The sequence below is a fragment of the Myxocyprinus asiaticus genome, chromosome 21 (genome assembly GCF_019703515.2).
Source record: "Myxocyprinus asiaticus isolate MX2 ecotype Aquarium Trade chromosome 21, UBuf_Myxa_2, whole genome shotgun sequence".
Taxonomy (NCBI): domain Eukaryota; kingdom Metazoa; phylum Chordata; class Actinopteri; order Cypriniformes; family Catostomidae; genus Myxocyprinus; species Myxocyprinus asiaticus.
In genome coordinates this window covers 4,878,803-4,896,650 of record NC_059364.1, presented here as the reverse complement: position 1 = coordinate 4,896,650, position 17,848 = coordinate 4,878,803, and the positions used below count along the sequence as shown (strand labels likewise).

General features: G+C 36.3%; 2 protein-coding genes across 4 annotated transcripts in view; one reads left to right on the top strand and one right to left on the bottom strand.

Annotated features, from left to right (window-relative positions):
* Nucleotides 1-547: 547 nt before the first annotated feature.
* vip (vasoactive intestinal peptide) lies at nucleotides 548-4,562 on the bottom strand. The gene is made up of 6 exons (XM_051648006.1): nucleotides 4,437-4,562; nucleotides 3,850-3,954; nucleotides 2,242-2,346; nucleotides 1,412-1,543; nucleotides 1,189-1,297; nucleotides 548-1,058 (listed from the first exon to the last, which is right to left on the bottom strand). Coding segments are annotated over exons 1-6 (462 nt in total). The 5' UTR covers nucleotides 4,439-4,562; the 3' UTR covers nucleotides 548-1,049.
* Nucleotides 4,563-14,925: 10,363 nt separating this feature from the next.
* The window catches only part of LOC127411911 (anaphase-promoting complex subunit 1-like), a 97,970-nt gene continuing 95,047 nt past the window's right edge, over nucleotides 14,926-17,848 (top strand). For 2 of the 3 annotated variants that reach the window (XM_051647805.1, XM_051647804.1), the window contains exon 1: nucleotides 14,928-15,123. The gene's annotated coding sequence lies outside the window, so the exon portion shown is untranslated. Of the gene's footprint in view, nucleotides 15,124-17,848 lie in introns of all 3 variants that reach the window. The other variant, XM_051647806.1, reaches the window with a different exon arrangement.

The following is a 17,848-nucleotide window of genomic DNA, read 5'->3' as shown; positions in this document are numbered from 1 at the left end:
CTAATGACCATTTCCTTCAGAAGTTCTCAAACAAAGTAACCTTAAACAGGGTGCTTGGATTGAACCACAGTCTTTTTTTGGATTGCATCTTACTTTATACGCATCATCCTATAACGCTCACTTTGTACACCATTACTCAAGTTGTCCTGCTATATTTTTCAGGTAAAGTGAGAGCTGTGCAGCCTTTATTTAGTTTCATTTTTATCTTACTCTGCACCTCTGCTTCTTAGGTCCAATTTATCTGTATTTTCTGAGATGACAAACAAATGACAGTCATAAGTCATGGAAATATAATTAAGACAGTTCGAGCATTACTCAAAGTAATAGCCCACAACAAGTGACCTCTTGGCGTAGTTGTCACTGTGGAACCAAAGAAAATTGTTGGAAGATGGCAAATTGCAAAGTAACTGAATCAACTTAAGTTCAAATTTGTTTCTGATGCAACTTCAGTAATATAAATTTGCACGTCACTTAATGCCTCTTGTTTGTGGCTGGATCATGAGTGACACTGAAATTGAGTGCAGTCAAGAATTTTGTGGCTCTTCAAACTTTTATTATACTTTGAATGGCAAAAATAAAGATTTCCAATGCCCATGTCCCTCCCAGCCCCAAGTGAACCCTTTAAATTTAGAATTAACATAGAAGCAACAGCAATATTGTTACAAAATAATTCAGTTTACAAAATGCATGGAGATAATGTTACATCATAATGTTACATTTCGTTCAATCGTCAGTCTTCCGGTCCAAACGTATGGTTCTCTCATTGTATCAGTCCAGGACTTGTTTCAATGCATTTATTGATCTACAATTTACAAGAAACATGTCAAAGCATAAGTGTCTTTTCCAAGGCCAAAGCACACTATGTACATCTTCAAGCTAACAGCTCTCAAAGTTTATTTTCTATGTACAGTGCAAACATTGACGTCATAGGTTACATTTTTTTTGTTCGACACATTGTTTTAGTATTATGCTGATGTCCTAGGCTACTGTGTAAATGGAAAACCTATGATGGCCATGGATAGTTGTGTTTTCTTGCCGTCAAACCGCCCTCAAAGTGGCTAGAAGAGAAAAGATTAGAATGTTTAAATGAACTGTATTCACTTGCAAAGGGTTTGTTATATGGCGAGTTCAATGCTATGCACGCAGCTCGACTTAATCAAAGTAGACAGTCATCTCCATCCAACTTACCATTGGTATATGATTCATAAGTCGGTCTACAGTAACGTCATCATAGCTCTCGCGATACGTGGTCTCTCCGCCAGTTGATTCCTCCTGCATACTGGGTGGGTCTTCCTGACTGAAAAGATATTTAGCTGAATATTACACACAGCGAACATGACGCCAGAGGATACGAGAAAACTTCAGTATACTGGCAACAAGTGTGACACATTAATCAACAATGTGGCTATACCTTCTCTTTCCCGTGAGAACGGAGTTGAGATATTTCTTCACCGCCATCTGCTTTCGAAAGCGACTGTAGTTGTCTGTGAATATTGCGTCTGAATGACGCTTCATTGGTGCCTGGTCTTCCATCAAATCATCACTAAAATCATATAAAGAAATGTGTCAGATATGCATTTCATTCTGAAGACACAAGTAAAAATAAACATTTTTTTCATTGACTCAATTGTTAACTGAGATCACCAACTAAACACTTTACATTTACCTTTTTTGGCACATGTTTTTATTAAGTGATTAACAAGGATTGCAATAACATAATTTGTCAAATAACATGCAATTCTATGATAATTTTGAGGTTTGCAAGAATATACATAACAGTATGCAAATAATATCCAGAATGCTAGACTTGTAGACTGATACTGATTATAAACCCTAACAATCTAAGTTAATACACTATAAGATTCATTATATATTTATTTACTTTAATGCAGCAATATAAGTACCTATTCCACATCTTTTTGAAGTAAAGATTATTTTAAATAAATCTTCCTTCGTATAGTCTATGACGTACTGAATGAGTACAAATAAATATGCTCCAACGGTTGACTCAAGCTGGTTTCCACTTGCCAGGCTGGTCTGGTTCGATGATTTTAGAGAGGTTCGGGGCATTTTTCAGCTGGTTAATCTTGGACACCATCTGTTTTACCTGCTAAACCAGCTGAACAAACCAGCTAAGACCAGCAAACCACCTTAGGCTGTTTTTGACATCAGGCTGATGTCTCCTCAAACATGTTAATTGCAGTGTCAGCACGTACTGTTGTACAGAGAGGGATGATGTACCTGACACGCTTTCCGATCAATGACTCCAGGTACCGTCTAGCAGATAACTGTCCTAGAAGTTTACTGTATCCGCTTGTGAAGAGACCATCTGCGTGTCTTGTATCTCTGCACATAGAACAAAAACCAGCTTATTACAACTACTATATCCAACTTTAGTATGTAAACTTAAATGTGAACACAGCGGTCTGTTTCAGCTCTTACTGTACATAGTTAATTGTTTGAAGGCTTTGCAGCTTTTTTAAAAGCAACTTTCACACAAATATTCACTATGATATCCACAGTTTCAATCAAAATACAATAGTAACTACAGTATATTCTACAATAAACCTCCTTTGCTGCTACTGTTATAAAAAAACAATTCGGAAAGATCTTGAGGGCTTTTTACACTGTTTGCACCCCATATTAATTTATTATGATTTTACAGTAATGACAATATGCAACTATGGTATTTTGGCCAATCTGTGATCATGGCAACAGAATTTTGTAAGGGCAACCAACGACTAAGTACTTGGAGGTGTTTTAAATAACTTGAGCTAACTGAAAGTACTGACTCAAAATACCTAAACAGAAGATATCTGGCTACTTCAAAAATAAAGATTTATGAATAACTGGTTGACGATTTTCCGTACTTCTATCGATTTAGAGTTCAAAACAGCGTGGCAACTCTTAAATTTGATGTAATCGTCTACCAAGACGTCTAAAATGAGCTTTCCGGACGTTGTTTCTTTCTCTATTCGTGTTTTTCGTCTTTATTTAGTTTTTATTAATTCTTTTTTAAGGCGATTCACCTGAGCTCGCGCATTGCTCAAATGGCGCGAACGACACGCGCTCATTTCCTGTCATATAAAAAAGTGTTTTAAAGTAACTTAAGCCAAATGAAAATTGAGATAATTCAAAATACTGTGACAGAAGGCATTAGGCTTCTTTAAAAAAAAAAAAAACAACGATATAATAATAAATGGTTGACGATTTTCCGTACTTTTATCGATTTAGAGTTCAAACAGCGTGGTAACGTTTTAATTGATGTAATCGTCTACCAAGACGTCTAAAATGAGCTTTCTGACGTTTTTTTTTTCTTTCTCTGTTGGTGTTTTCCGTCTTTATTTAGTTTTTATTCATTCTTTTTTAAGGCGATTCACCTGAGCTCGCGCATTGCTCAAATGGCGCGAACGACACGCGCTCATTTCCCGTCATATAAAAAAAGTGTTTTAAAGTAACTTAAGCCAACTGAAAATTGAGATAATTCAAAATACTGTAACAGAAGCCATTAGGCTTCTTTAAAAAACGATATATGTATAAATGGTTGACTATTTTCCGTACTTTTATCGATTTAGAGTTCAAAACAACTTTAAAATTTGACGCAATTGTCTACCAAGACGTCTAAAATGAGCTTTCTGTCTTTGTTTCTCTTTTCGCGTTTTTTTTTTTTTTATCTTTTATTCAGTCTTTCTTCATTCTTTTCTGATGCAGTCACCTGAGCTCGCGCGCTGCTCAAATGGCGCGAACGTCACGCGCTCATTTCCCGTAATATAAAATAGCTTTAAAACATTACGAAAATGTAAAAAAGTTTGTCTTATTCTTGTGTTTTAAGCAGAATAGTGTTCTTACCTCATGGAGGCGTAGGGTAAACTTAAGGTCCGGGCATATAAAACACTGCTGAGGGTTATCACGAGCAGAAGCTGAGAGCCGTTCCTTACGCGCATTGCTTTAAACCTGTGCATGGATACAGGTGTTATTTCACAGAGAACATTGTCATTACATGAATGCATTTACAAAGCCTGAATGCAATATTATTAGTATCTGAATGCATTTGCAAAACATAAGAATTAAGTTACATGCAGTCTGTTTTGCTCTTTGGGTAACAAAAATGTCTTATGCATCACAATTATTGGAGCTTCTTATAGTAGACGTTTCTGTTTCATTAATTAAAGAGTTTTTGCATTGCTTTAAGCAAATTTTAAGATTACTTTGATTGCTCAGAGACATTTCTGTACTATTAAGTTATAATGTAGTGGTGTTTTTATTATACGGAAACTCAACAATTTCATATGCTATATGGTATGAAATACAGTATGCATGTAATCGTTATGTATATATATGTATATATATAAGTATGTTATAAATGTTACATGCATAGAATTAAAAAGAGACTATAGAAAATGTCCGTTTTAGCAAATAATATCAAAGAAACTTACATGTGCTATAGAGATGTGATTCGTGCCGCTGACCGTGGTCCTGAAACACTTCCAGTCAAATCTCCCAAAGTCGCCAGGTGATGTTTTAAGTTCCTTTGGACGGTCTTGCTTCTCTTTGAATAGCCTCACCCCTCGCCTCGTTTTATATGTCTGAATTCTTTCCATCAGACAAGAGGACAATCCGATTTGATATGCGTTAATACGTCACGAGGAAAGTCCCATAGGGATGGATGTGTTCGTCATTGGTCGGCTGCATGCTCAGTTCATGCACACACCGGTGAAATTAATTTTGAGGTTGCACAAAATGTTTTGTGTCATTCCTGGTGATTCATTCTGTGATTATTTATTGGCATGGATGCACTTTTTGGTTAAATAATTTTTTAGTTGGAGAATATTTATAAAAACCAGTATGAACCTGTACATTTCTCATATAACTCTGGTCTATCTATCTGTCTGTCTGTCTATCAGTAATCAGATTTGTGTGTATATATCTCAAATATATAAATATTTGAGATATAAGCACAAACCTTGATTGAATCATGTTAAACTACAATCTTTACAGTTTTTCCTCGATTGCTTTAACACATTTGTCCACTCTGACATCACATTTTCAAAACAGTTAACACACAGACTAAAACTGAAGCTCACTGGCCAAAATGACTAATTTTGTTTGCAAAATGCTCTAACACTCATGAATCATTAAAAACATGCAACAAAAGCAAATATTTCCTTTTATAATATTTTTGAAATATATGATACTTTTCAAACTCAGAAATGCTGAATACTGTATAAAAAAAAAAACAAACAAAAAAAAAAAGCAACCAAAGGATACTTAGGGGTGGAAATATTTAAAAAAACAAAATAAAGAGTTGAAATACTCAGAACTTCACATTTAGTCCATTCGTTCCTGATGATTATGCCACAGGTTCTCATCAGCATCACATTGGATGTTTTCCCTTGCAATGCACCGAGGGAAATACCTCCTTGCATGGCGTATCCATCCCTGGCAGTCCTCTGCCCCTATTGCCAGGCAACCAGCATTCATTGCCTCCAGGAGGGACATCTGCTCATATGGCCGGTGATCATACACCTTCCATCTCCAAGCAGAGAAGAACTCCTCAGTTGGGTTCAGAAAAGGAGAGTATGCAGGGAGGAATTGTATCATCATACAGGGCTGTGCTGCAAACCATTCATTCACAAGGCGAGAGTGGTGGAAGGCAACATTGTCCCGAATGATGACATACAGAGTCATGCCAGGCCTCAACAGCCCTCTCTCTTCAGGTGGAACCAGTCTTTCCTTCAGTGCATCAAGAAATATGATGAGGCTTTCTGTATTGTATGGACCGATAGTTGGTATGTGGCAAAGGACACCATCATTGGAGATGGCAGCACACATGGTGATACTGGCGCCCCTCTGACCTGGCACTGTAACAGTGGCCCTCTGCCCAATGATGTTCCTCCCACATCTCCTCACTTTACAGAGATTGAAGCCGGCTTAATCCACATAAATGAATTTGTGATGTGCCCCTTCAGCTTCGAGCTCCATTATTTTCTAAGAAAAAAAGTAAATTCATAAAGCAAATTATTCCAGTTGCATGTAACTGTATGGTATAACAAGGCATTACAATATACAAATCCGTACCTGCACATACTGGTATCTTGCCTCCTTCACGATGTCAGAGATTCTTTGGAATGGAACTTTGTACAGCTGCTTCATTCTGACATGGTTTCGTTTAAGGACTCTATCAATAGTTGCCAAACTCACACTGTTGATATTCCTAAATGCTCCCTGATCTGCAATTACTGCTGCCTAGATTTCACGCAGTCTGATCGCATTGTTTGCCACGACCATATCTACAATGGCATCCTCCTGTTCAACACTAAAGATCTTTGCTCTGCCACCAGTTTGTGGTAGTGTGTGGATTCTATAAAGTAAAAGCAAAAAGCATGTCAAAATTGACATTATGCATTACTGTAAACACAGTTTGTTCTGCCAATGGTTCAATACAGTAAACCTGAAATACACAGTGGTATACAGTAACATTGTGACTTAACTGTTCTCATTACAAAAAAGCCTGACAATAGATGCCACAGTGCTCCGTCTCAGAATGGGCTGGACCCTTTGTCCAGCCTCTCTAAAGGACAAGCCATGATTGATGACATGTTTTTGATGACAATAACTGTTGCACGAATTTCATTTGAAACTTGAGCTCTATTTTCTCCTCTTGCTTCGGCTCCTCCACCACGCATGCAAACTCCTCTTCCTCGGGCCCCTCTGCCATGGCCTCTTGCTCTCCTTCCTTTTCTTGCTATGCTTGCAAATAGCAACACAGAGGTGGCATCTTTTATAGATGGATGAGGACTAATTGCTGATTGATGAGTTGTGCAAACGAGTTTCACACAGGTGCATTAGAGATTCATAATTATGCAAGTACTTTCTATCAGCTGTGAATAGATGTTTTCTTTTTGTTCAGCACAGTTAATCCAATAGAGTTTGGGGTCTTTCAATGAGATCTGTGGTAACTGTTTTGACAAAGGGTGTGAAAAATGTGTGAAACAAATTACATTTGCAAGAGAAGACTTCTGCTGTGCTAAGAAGGTGATGATGAAGATCAAGTGGAACCCAGTTTCATTAAGCATGTCTTAGCAAATGAGAAAAACTGTAATGCAAAAGATATCAGACATGTATCAGGATTTCGTGACCTCTACCTGTTGTCTTTTACACCAGTATATCATTAGTGGTCTGTGTACTTTTGGGTATATACAGCAGCATTTCAGTAGTTTAGTGATGAATAAGTGTAGATTTCTTTACGCTGAGCTAATGTTGTCTAGCCCCATCTTAACCCTGAGTCAATCCCGCTGCTAATGTGATCACCCTCAGCATTAAATACATCACTGCCAAAATAATGGACAAACACGGCCAGTTGTTACGATGACATAAACCAGAGTCTTTTAAAGCATCAACAGTAAATGTTTACATTCTCACAAATGAGTGCTCGTCGGGTTCCTAGACTTGGTTGCCCTGATGGTGCAGCACTCGTTTTACAGTTTTTCTCAATCGCTTTGGCTAATTTTTTGAAACAGTCTGAACATTCACTAAACTGTAAGTGCAGCTGTCACAACTGTTTTATGGGACATCACAACTCTATTTCATGTCTGCAAAATGTAGTAACTCACCCAAAACATATAATTCATGCTTCAAAACCTACAGTAGTTATTGTGTCAGTAAATTGGCCAATGCCACCAAAATGAAAGGTTTTTTTTTTTTTTTTTGTCATCGTGTGAGCTGTACTGGTCAAAATATTTAGATGTTCTTTTCACCATGGCAGTCAACCCTGGAAATGTTTGTTATATACAAATTACATTTTTGTTCTACTTTTTTGTTGACACTGACTGCTTACTGTACTATACAAGAATGTCAGTTTTGTCTAGCTGAATGTTATTGTGTATCACACTGAGCTTTTTAGATACTGATTTCAACAGTAGGTAAAAGTTTACTGGGAAAAGTCAATACTGTACAATAGTGTAGTACACAGAAAAAGGATATGCACATTTGCACGTATACAGTACATTTATTTTTGTAGCAATGTGTTACATGTAAACAGATAATTCACATTTACATGTCCATTTTTACACATTTACATGTAAAGTCATATATAGTGAACAGAAAATTGCCACAAAATGACATCCATGCAAAAAACAAAAACAAAACAAAACAAACAAAAACAAAAAAAACCTGCAACTATGAAAAAAACGTCCATGTCATAGATATTTATGGAATATACATGTATGTCTGACAGATTTTGATAACTGAATGGATCATTTTGCATGTGATGGCTCACACAATGAAAGAATGTTTAGAAGTTGTGAAGAGTATGACAATTTCACTGAGAATCAACTCATCAGTTTTGATCACGTGCATTTAGTTATTGTGCAAACTGTAGACAGTTGTACTTATTCTTTTGCACACATGTGCCGAAACACGTGCAATTTGCTTAAATGAATAAAAAATTCAAATCTGGTGTGAACAAGAAACTAATTGCTCAGAGATCTGAACTCATTGTTTGCAAAAAAAATAATTCTCATTCAAGAATTGAGCCAAAGCGATTGAGAAAAACTGTAACATGATAATGGCCAAGATAATTATAATTATATCACAACAGATGCTGTGGCCATCTCATACAATTTTTTATCCTTGTTACAATGGAAACATTTACAAAAGAATTGTACAAAAACATGCACACACACACAACTTAATAATAAATGTTGATTGGGACACAATAGTTTCTGTGTTGAAAATCCAATGAGTAATAGTTTCATCTTTGCGCACACTGACAAAATACCAGGCGTCGTGTCACACGTGAATCTCGCAGTTCCTTCCCATTGCCTGTGTTTTGCTTATGCTCTTGACTCGGACATGGATATGACTGTGCTCAATAATTGGTGAAATATTTCTTCTTCAGTTGTGTGGTGCACTTCTTCAGCCGATATTGCCAATTTTACTAAAGGCTATGTGTAATGTTAATGCAGTGGAAAGACAGTTTGAGGGACTCACAGTGCTGAGGTGACGCTTGCCATATGTGTGAGAGGGAGGAGTTTTATTGAAAAATAATAGAGTGAAATGACAACACTGGAGACACATTCTTTTAGTCGCGCACTGTCTGGTGCGCATTAGGAATTCCTGTGAGTCTACAGAGGAAATGGAGAAACCTTTTTCTCACTCTATTGAATTCATATTCATCTCAGCACATTCATCTCTATTGTCAATGTGTCAGAAGTCAGGAAATAAAATACCTGGAATTCACCACCGTCCCAGAAACTCTAAAGCACGGTTCTTTCAAACCAAATCTATCTCTCTATTGATTGCTTTACAAATATGTATCAAAATATGAATAACTTACAAATAAAGTACTATGGTGTCATCAAATACCAAGCAAGCTTTCTAAAATTGATTTTCCAAGTCTACACCTTATGTTGACGTTGCATATTGAGCAATTAAGAGAAATGACACAAGTTTCTGTGGTGCTTAGAGACTTCTAATGAAACAAATTATGACCTGTCAGTCTTGGAGTGCAAAACAGAAATGTATTGTTGTGAATTTGGTAGCTATCAGTTTTAGTGTGGTCACACTTATGCCATTAGCATTATATATTATGTTGTTGATATGGCATTATTTTGTTCAGCTGATTAAGAAATGACCAATATTCAGAGGAAAAATCTTTTGTTTGCATATAAAGTCATAGCTACAATAAAACGAGTATTTCTTATTCTGTTAGCATTGCATCAAAAAGCTTTTCTCATCAGTGGTTAGGTGCATGAGTGTAGTTATAAAGGTGATTTGTGTAACCATATTAAATGCAGTCAAAAACTGTGCTGTCTTGAGTTAACACATACAGAAAACACATAGATGTCTAGACAAATCACAAACATTGTAAAACGTATCTAAATAATAAACAATAAAATTCAAATTCTGTATAATTTAACCATCTTTCCCATGCTAATGCAAACTATATAAAGATGCAAAATATGGTATGGATCTACGTGTCTTTACACATGTATGTAGGAGTGTTGTCTGTTGATATACTGCAGCAAATTATCAATGTTTATATATATATATATATATATATATATATATATATATATATATATATATATATATATATATATATATATATATATATATATAGTGGCACAGCTATTTTGGTTCACAGTTTTAAACAACACTGTTAAAGAAATTGCAATTTGCAAACACCTCCTGGTTGACACAGACAGTATTACCACTATTAAATTTTATGAAGACTGAACGTACAAAGTTAAATGTACAGCCTATGGTTTCGTTAAGACTTGCCAAATGGGTACAACTGTAATGGCGCAAGAAAAGGTTCACATCATTAAATCTTACAAAGATATCCTTGTTTATGGCCACGACTATTGGGAGTACAGGGAGAAATAAAATGAGTGGAATAATTCTACAGTTTCATCTCATAACACAAGTTAACATATACAAAATATTCATATTTATAATAGAATTTAAGAAAAAAATCCTATGCAGCGTTCTGAAGCATATAAATGTATACAGTACAAAATATATAGGCTACATTAATATAAATAAAAAGCATTTCACATCTATGTTATATTAAGATTTCCATTGGAGAGTATTCTGCATAGTCTAACAGTAATATTTTCAGTGCTTAAAACAATCATATTTTATGGCATAAACTATGGCATTTCAATCTACACATTAAATATAACTGTCAATATTGTTTATAATAACAAAGATTACCAAATGTACCATAACAAAGCTTTTTTTCCCTTTTTTTGGCTTGCAGGCCTTATCTTGACATTGTGGCACTATATTATTTGAAGTACATTGGAGTACCATGGAAATACCATGGTGTATGAATATGGAAATCATACCAATCAATTCCATGGTATATATCAAAGTACCATCATTGTACACTCAAAATTGTTTTTAGCCTATTTTTAAGATTTACGCATTACAATTTAATGACAGAATTCCATCAAACTGAATTGTGTAATGTATAACTAAATAAAATTAGGAAAACTTAAAATATTTATAGTTTTTTATTATTATGTTAGAGATTACGCATTTCAGTTTCAGTAAGTACAGAACATCAAAAGTAAATAAAAAAATAAAATAAATTATAAAAGCCAGAGATTTATATGAGGTTACACATTGAAAGTAATTTTTTACATTTCAAGGATTTTTTTGCTTTTTATGCTCACCACAGACATAATATAAGAATCATAATCTACCAAAAACAAAGAGAGTAGAGGATTCTTACACAGAAATTTTAATTTACACTGGCGGCCAAAAGTGTGGAATAATGTACAGATTTTGCTCTTATGGAAAGAAATTGGTAATTTTATTCACAAAGTGGCATTCAGCTGATCACACTGTATAGTCAGGACATTAATAATGTGAAAAATTACTATTACAATATGAAAAAACTACAAAGAGTTCTCAACAAAATCCTCCATGTGCAGCAATGACAGCTTTGCAGATCCTTGACATTCTAGCTGTTAGTTTGTTAAGATACTCAGGTGACATTTCACCCCACACTTCCTGTAGCACTTGGCATAGATGTGACTGTCTTGTCGGGCACTTCTCACACACCTTACAGTCTAGCTGATCCCACAAAAGCTCAATGGGGTTAAGATCCATAACACTCTTTTCCAATTATCTGTCGTCCAATGTCTGTGTTTCTTTGCCCACTCTAACCTTTTCTTTTTGATTTCTGTTTCAAAAGTGGCTTTTTCTTTGCAATTCAAATCAAATCAAATCACTTTTATTGTCACACAGCCATATACACAAGTGCAATGGTGTGTGAAATTCTTGGGTGCAGTTCTGATCAACATAGCAGTCGTGACAGTGATGAGACATATACCAGTTTACAATAACATCAAATTAACACAACACAATTTAAAGTCTAATATACACATAATTACACACAACAATATACAAATAATAACATACACTGTACAGTATACAATACACACAATATAGATACACATTATTCAATAAAAAAAAGTATATATAGTATATATAGAATGTACAGTATGTTGTATTGTACTGTATTGACATTCAGGCTGTCGGTTGATAGTAAGTTGTTAAGAGAGAATATAATATAATAATAATATAATTTATGACAGTCCGGTGTGAGATATAAGAGTAAGGGTAATAAAGTGCAGTGCAGATGTATTTTGATCGTGGGAGATCAAGAGTTCAGAAGTCTGATTGCTTGGGGGAAGAAGCTGTCATGGAGTCGGCTGGTGCGGGTCCTGATGCTGCGATACCGCCTGCCTGATGGTAGCAGTGAGAACAGCCCATGGCTCGGGTGGCTGGAGTCTCTGATGATCCTCCGAGCTTTTTCACACACCGCCTGGTATATATGTCCTGGAGGGAGGGAAGCTCACCTCCGATGATGTGTCTGGCAGTTCGCACCACCCTTTGCAGTGCTTTGCGGTTGTGGGTGGTGCTATTGCCGTACCAGGCGGAGATGCAGCCGGTCAGGATGCTCTCTACAGTGCTGGTGTAGAACCGTGTGAGGATGTGGCGGTTCATTCCAAACTTCCTCAGCCGTCTCAGGAAGAAGATGCGCTGATGAGCCTTCTTCACAACGGCCTCAGTGTGGACGGATCATGTGAGTTCCTCTGTGATGTGGACACCCAGGAACTTGAAGCTGCTGACTCTCTCCACTGGTGCTCCATTGATGGTGATGGGACTGTGTTCTCTGTCTCTTCTCCTGAAGTCCACCACAAGCTCCTTGGTCTTACTGACATTGAGGGAGAGGTTGTGCTCCTGACACCAGCGTGTCAGAGTGTGCACCTCCTCTCTGTAGGCTGTTTCATCATTGTCAGTGATCAGACCTACCACTGTCGTATCATCAGCGAACTTAATGATGGCATTGAAGCTATTCTATTCAGTCTATTCTTCCCATAAGGCCTGCACCCCTGAGTCTTCTCTTTACTGTTGTACATGAAACTGGTGTTGAGCGGGTAGAATTCAATGAAGCTGTCAGCTGAGGACATGTGAGGCGTCTATTTCTCAAACTAAAGACTCTGATGTACTTATCCTCTTGTTTAGTTGTACATCTGGTCTTCCACATCTCTTTCTGTCCTTGTTAGAGCCAGTTGTCCTTTGTCTTTGAAGACTGTAGTGTACACCTTTATATGAAATCTTCAGTTTTTTGGCAATTTCAAGCATTGTATAGCCTTCATTCCTCAAAACAATGACTGACTGACGAGTTTCTAGAGAAAGCTGTTTCTTTTTTTGCCATTTTTGACCTAATATTGACCTTAAGACATGCCAGTCTATTGCATACTGTGGCAACTCAAAAACAAACACAAAGACAATGTTAAGCTTCATTTAATGAACCAAATAGCTTTCAACTGTGTTTGATATAATGGTAAGTCATTTTATCAAATTATCAAATTATCAATTTAGCATGATTACTCAAGGATAAGGTGTTGGAGTGATGGCTGCTGTCTAGATTTGATCAAAAATGACTTTTTTCAAATAGTGATGGTGCTGTTTTTTACATCAGTAATGTCCTGACTATACTTTGTGATCAGCTGAATAACACTTTGGTGAATTAAATACCAATTTTTCAAAATCTGTACATTATTCCAAACTTTTGGCTGGCAGTGTATGTATAAAAGAAATCCCAAGAATAATGAGTAAATTTACAATGTACTGAATTTGAGAGTTTGAGTTGTTAAAAAGAAAAATGATTTTAAAGGTATTAATGGATATTTTGACATTAGTTTTTTCCGAGAGGTGAGTACATAATTATTTCTGAAATGTTTTAACGTGAACACAATAACAGAAAAGATGTTCAATTGTCTCTTCTTTGTCACAAAAACAGCATTTGTTCCTCAGTATTTTGAATATATTTAGACAGTGAGCTATTACAAGGGTGACATTTATTTAAATTTTAAATGTGACTTCTTTAATCTTATTTGTTACTATCTAATAGTGGGGAAGAGACCAGACCAAGTTTCAGTTGATTTCAAATAATGCCATCCAATGAAAAGAAGATGCTGGAATAAACCTTCTATTGATAATACTGTGAACAAAATGGTTATTAAATTTGACATCAGTAACAACAATTCCATCTACTGAAACAGTATTAACGTTTGTTCTCCTTTCAAAAGTGTTTTTATTCCACTAGGAATGGCACATAATACAATTTTATACTCTTCTGGTGAGCCCCCCCCCCACCAAAACAAAAATAAATAAATAAAATATATATATATATATATATATATATATATATATATATATATATATATATATATATATATATATATATATATATTTATTATTATTTTTATTTTTTTTTTTTTTGGAAAATTCTGAAAAAGAATATAACTGTCTATGGTTATCTAACAACTGGCTAACAGTATAAATGTTGTTTAAAAACCAATTGTCAAAAAAAAATACTGATTTATTTCTGTAAATAATACTAAAAAGTTACTGAGTGCACCTTTAAACTTTGCACAATTCAAAATGATGGAATTTTGTTATAAAACTGAAATGCGTAAATCTTAAAAATAGGCTAAATTATTATTATTATTATTATTTTAAAGATTTGTTTATTGAACTTTTCTGTTATGAACACAAAAACAACACTAACATCACTTACAAGCAAACAGACAAACATCCCCCCTTATTCCCTCACCCTGTACCTCCACTGGCATCCACACAAGTCTACACAGTTAAGAGGGCATTACAAAAATTGTTGAGTACAGTAAAAATAAGTATATTGAAGTAATATTGGACAAATTCCAATACCTAAAATGTATCAACATGATTAAAAAAAAATCAATACATAAATAATAATAATAATAATAATAAATAAAGGCATACATATTTTTTTTGAGTGAAAGGGTGAAAGGGTTAACGGCACCTCATGCATTCATCTGACTATGCCAGAAAGCGGTTCTCTGATTGGTCACGCTCCCCGGAAGTGCGTCAGGGGATTCCAACATGTCCGCGTTCATTTGAAACAGTGCTGTGAAGTGTGCTTCGTCAGTTTTCACTGCAGATTTTCATGAGTTTGTATGTTGGGATCAACGAGCAGGCGATTCCGGCGGGACAGGCATCTGTTAAAGGAAAGAGACGGACTCCAGGACAGGAAACTTGAATATTTGTTATTATCAGGTGCGTGTGTGAGCGGATGTTGTTAGCACTAGCGCTGCTGCTAATGCTGTCTGACTGACTGAAGAGTTTCATGTTTGCCTTAAACATCGTCAATAAAACATACATTGGAACATTCCTGAGGAATTCATCTGTTAATCCTGTAGTTTTAGCTGATCGACAGTCACATTAGCAGAAAGACTGAAGTAACTGTGGACAATGGTGATGCATGTGGGATCATAGATAGACAGACAGACAGACAGACAGACAGATAGATAGGTAGATGATAGACAGATAGATGATAGACAAACAGACAGATAGATAGATGTTAGGCAGATAGATAGATGTTAGGCAGGCAGACAGACAGACAGACAGATGATAGGCAGACAGACAGATAGATGATAGGCAGGCAGACAGACAGACAGATAGATAGATGATAGGCAGACAGACAGAGAGATAGATGATAGGCAGACAGACAGATAGATGATAGGCAGGCAGGCAGACAGACAGATAGATAGATGATAGACAGACAGATAGATGATAGGCAGACAGACAGATAGATGATAGGCAGGCAGACAGACAGACAGACAGATGATAGGCAGACAGACAGATAGATGATAGGCAGGCAGACAGGCAGACAGACAGACAGACAGATGATAGGCAGACAGACAGATAGATGATAGGCAGGCAGACAGACAGACAGACAGATAGATAGATGATAGGCAGACAGACAGACAGATAGATGATGGACAGACAGACAGACAGACAAATAGCCAGGCAGACAGACAGACAGACAGACAGACAGGTAGATGATACATAGATAGTCAGACAGACAGATGAATAGCTAGCTAGACAGACAGATAGATTGATAGATGATAGATAGATAGATAGACAGACAGATAGACTGATTGATGATAGATGATAGATAGATAGACAGACAGATAGATAGATTGATTGATGATAGATGATAGATAGATACATAGACCTACAGACAGACAGATGATAGGCAGACAGACAGACAGATGATAGGCAAACAGACAGACAGATAGATGATGGACAGACAGACAGACAAATAGCCAGGCAGACAGACAGACAGACAGGTAGATGATAGATAGATAGACAGACAGACAGATGAATAGCTAGCTAGACAGACAGATAGATTGATAGATGATAGATTGATAGATAGACAGACAGACAGATAGACTGATTGATGATAGATGATAGATAGATAGACAGACAGACATACAAATAGCTAGCTAGACAGATAGACAGATAGATTGATTGATGATAGATGATAGATAGATGATAGATACATAGACCTACAGACAGATAGATAGATAGACAGGCAGACAGATAGATGATAGGCAGACAGACAGACAGATGATAGGCAGACAGACAGACAGACAGACAGATGATAGACAGACAGACAGACAGATAGATGATAGACAGACAGATAGATAGATGATAGACAGACAGACAGACAAATAGCCAGGCAGACAGACAAATAGCCAGACAGACAGACAGATAGATAGATAGATAGATAGATAGATAGACAGACAGACAGACAGATGACACAGATAGACAGACAGATAGATGATAGATAGACAGACAGACAGACAGACGAATAGCTAGCTAGCTAGCTAGACAGATAGATTGATTGATGATAGATGATAGATAGACAGATAGATGATAGATAGATAGACAGACAGACAGACGAATAGCTAGCTAGACAGACAGACAGATAGATTGATTGATGATAGATGATAGACAGACAGATAGATGATAGATAAATAGACAGACAGATAGATAGATAGACAAACAGACAGATACAGTTCAAGTCAGAAGTTTACATACACTTAGGTTGAAGTCATTAAAACACTCACAGATTTAATATTAGCAAACTATAGTTTTGGCAAGTCGTTTAGGACATCTACTTTGTGCATGACACAAGTAATTTTTCCAACAATTGTTTACAGACAGATTGTTTCACTTTTAATTGACTATATCACAATTCCAGTGGGTCAGAAGTTTACATACACTAAGTTAACTGTGCCTTTAAGCAGCTTGGAAAATTCCAGAAAATGATGTCAAGCCTTTAGACAATTAGCCGATTAGCTTCTGATAGGAGGTGTACTGAATTGGAGGTGTACCTGTGGATGTATTTTAAAGCTTACCTTCAAACTCAGTGCCTGTTTGCTTGACATCATGGGAAAATCAAAAGAAATCATCCAAGACATCAGAAAAAAAATTGTGGACCTCCACAAATCTGATTCATCCAAATCCAAATTCCTGAAGGTACCATATTCATCTGTACAAACAATAGTATGCAAGTATAAACACCATAGGACCACGCAGCCATCATACCGCTCAGGAAGGTGACGCATTCTGTCTCCTAGAGATGAACGTAGTTTGGTGCGAAAAGTGCAAATCAATCCCAGAACAACAGCAAAGGACCTTATGAAGATGCTGGAGGAAACAGGTAGACAAGTATCTATATCCACAGTAAAACAAGTCCTATATCGACATAACCTGAAAGGCTGCTCAGCAATGAAGCCACTGCTCCAAAACTGCCTAAAATATCCAGACTACAGTTTGCAAGTGCACATGGGGACAAAGATCTTACTTTTTGGAGAAATGTCCTCTGGTCTAATGAAACAAAAATTGAACTGTTTGGCCATAATGACCATCGTTATGTTTGGAGGAAAAAGGGTGAGGCTTGCAAGCTGAAGAACACCATCTCAACCATGAA

Coding starts and splice junctions, on each gene's coding strand:
- vip (XM_051648006.1), bottom strand. Junction 2,347..3,849: donor TTACCCTACGCCTCCATGAG/GTAAGAACACTA, acceptor TTCTATGTGCAG/AGATACAAGACACGCAGATG. Junction 1,544..2,241: donor TTGATCGGAAAGCGTGTCAG/GTACATCATCCC, acceptor ATATGATTTTAG/TGATGATTTGATGGAAGACC.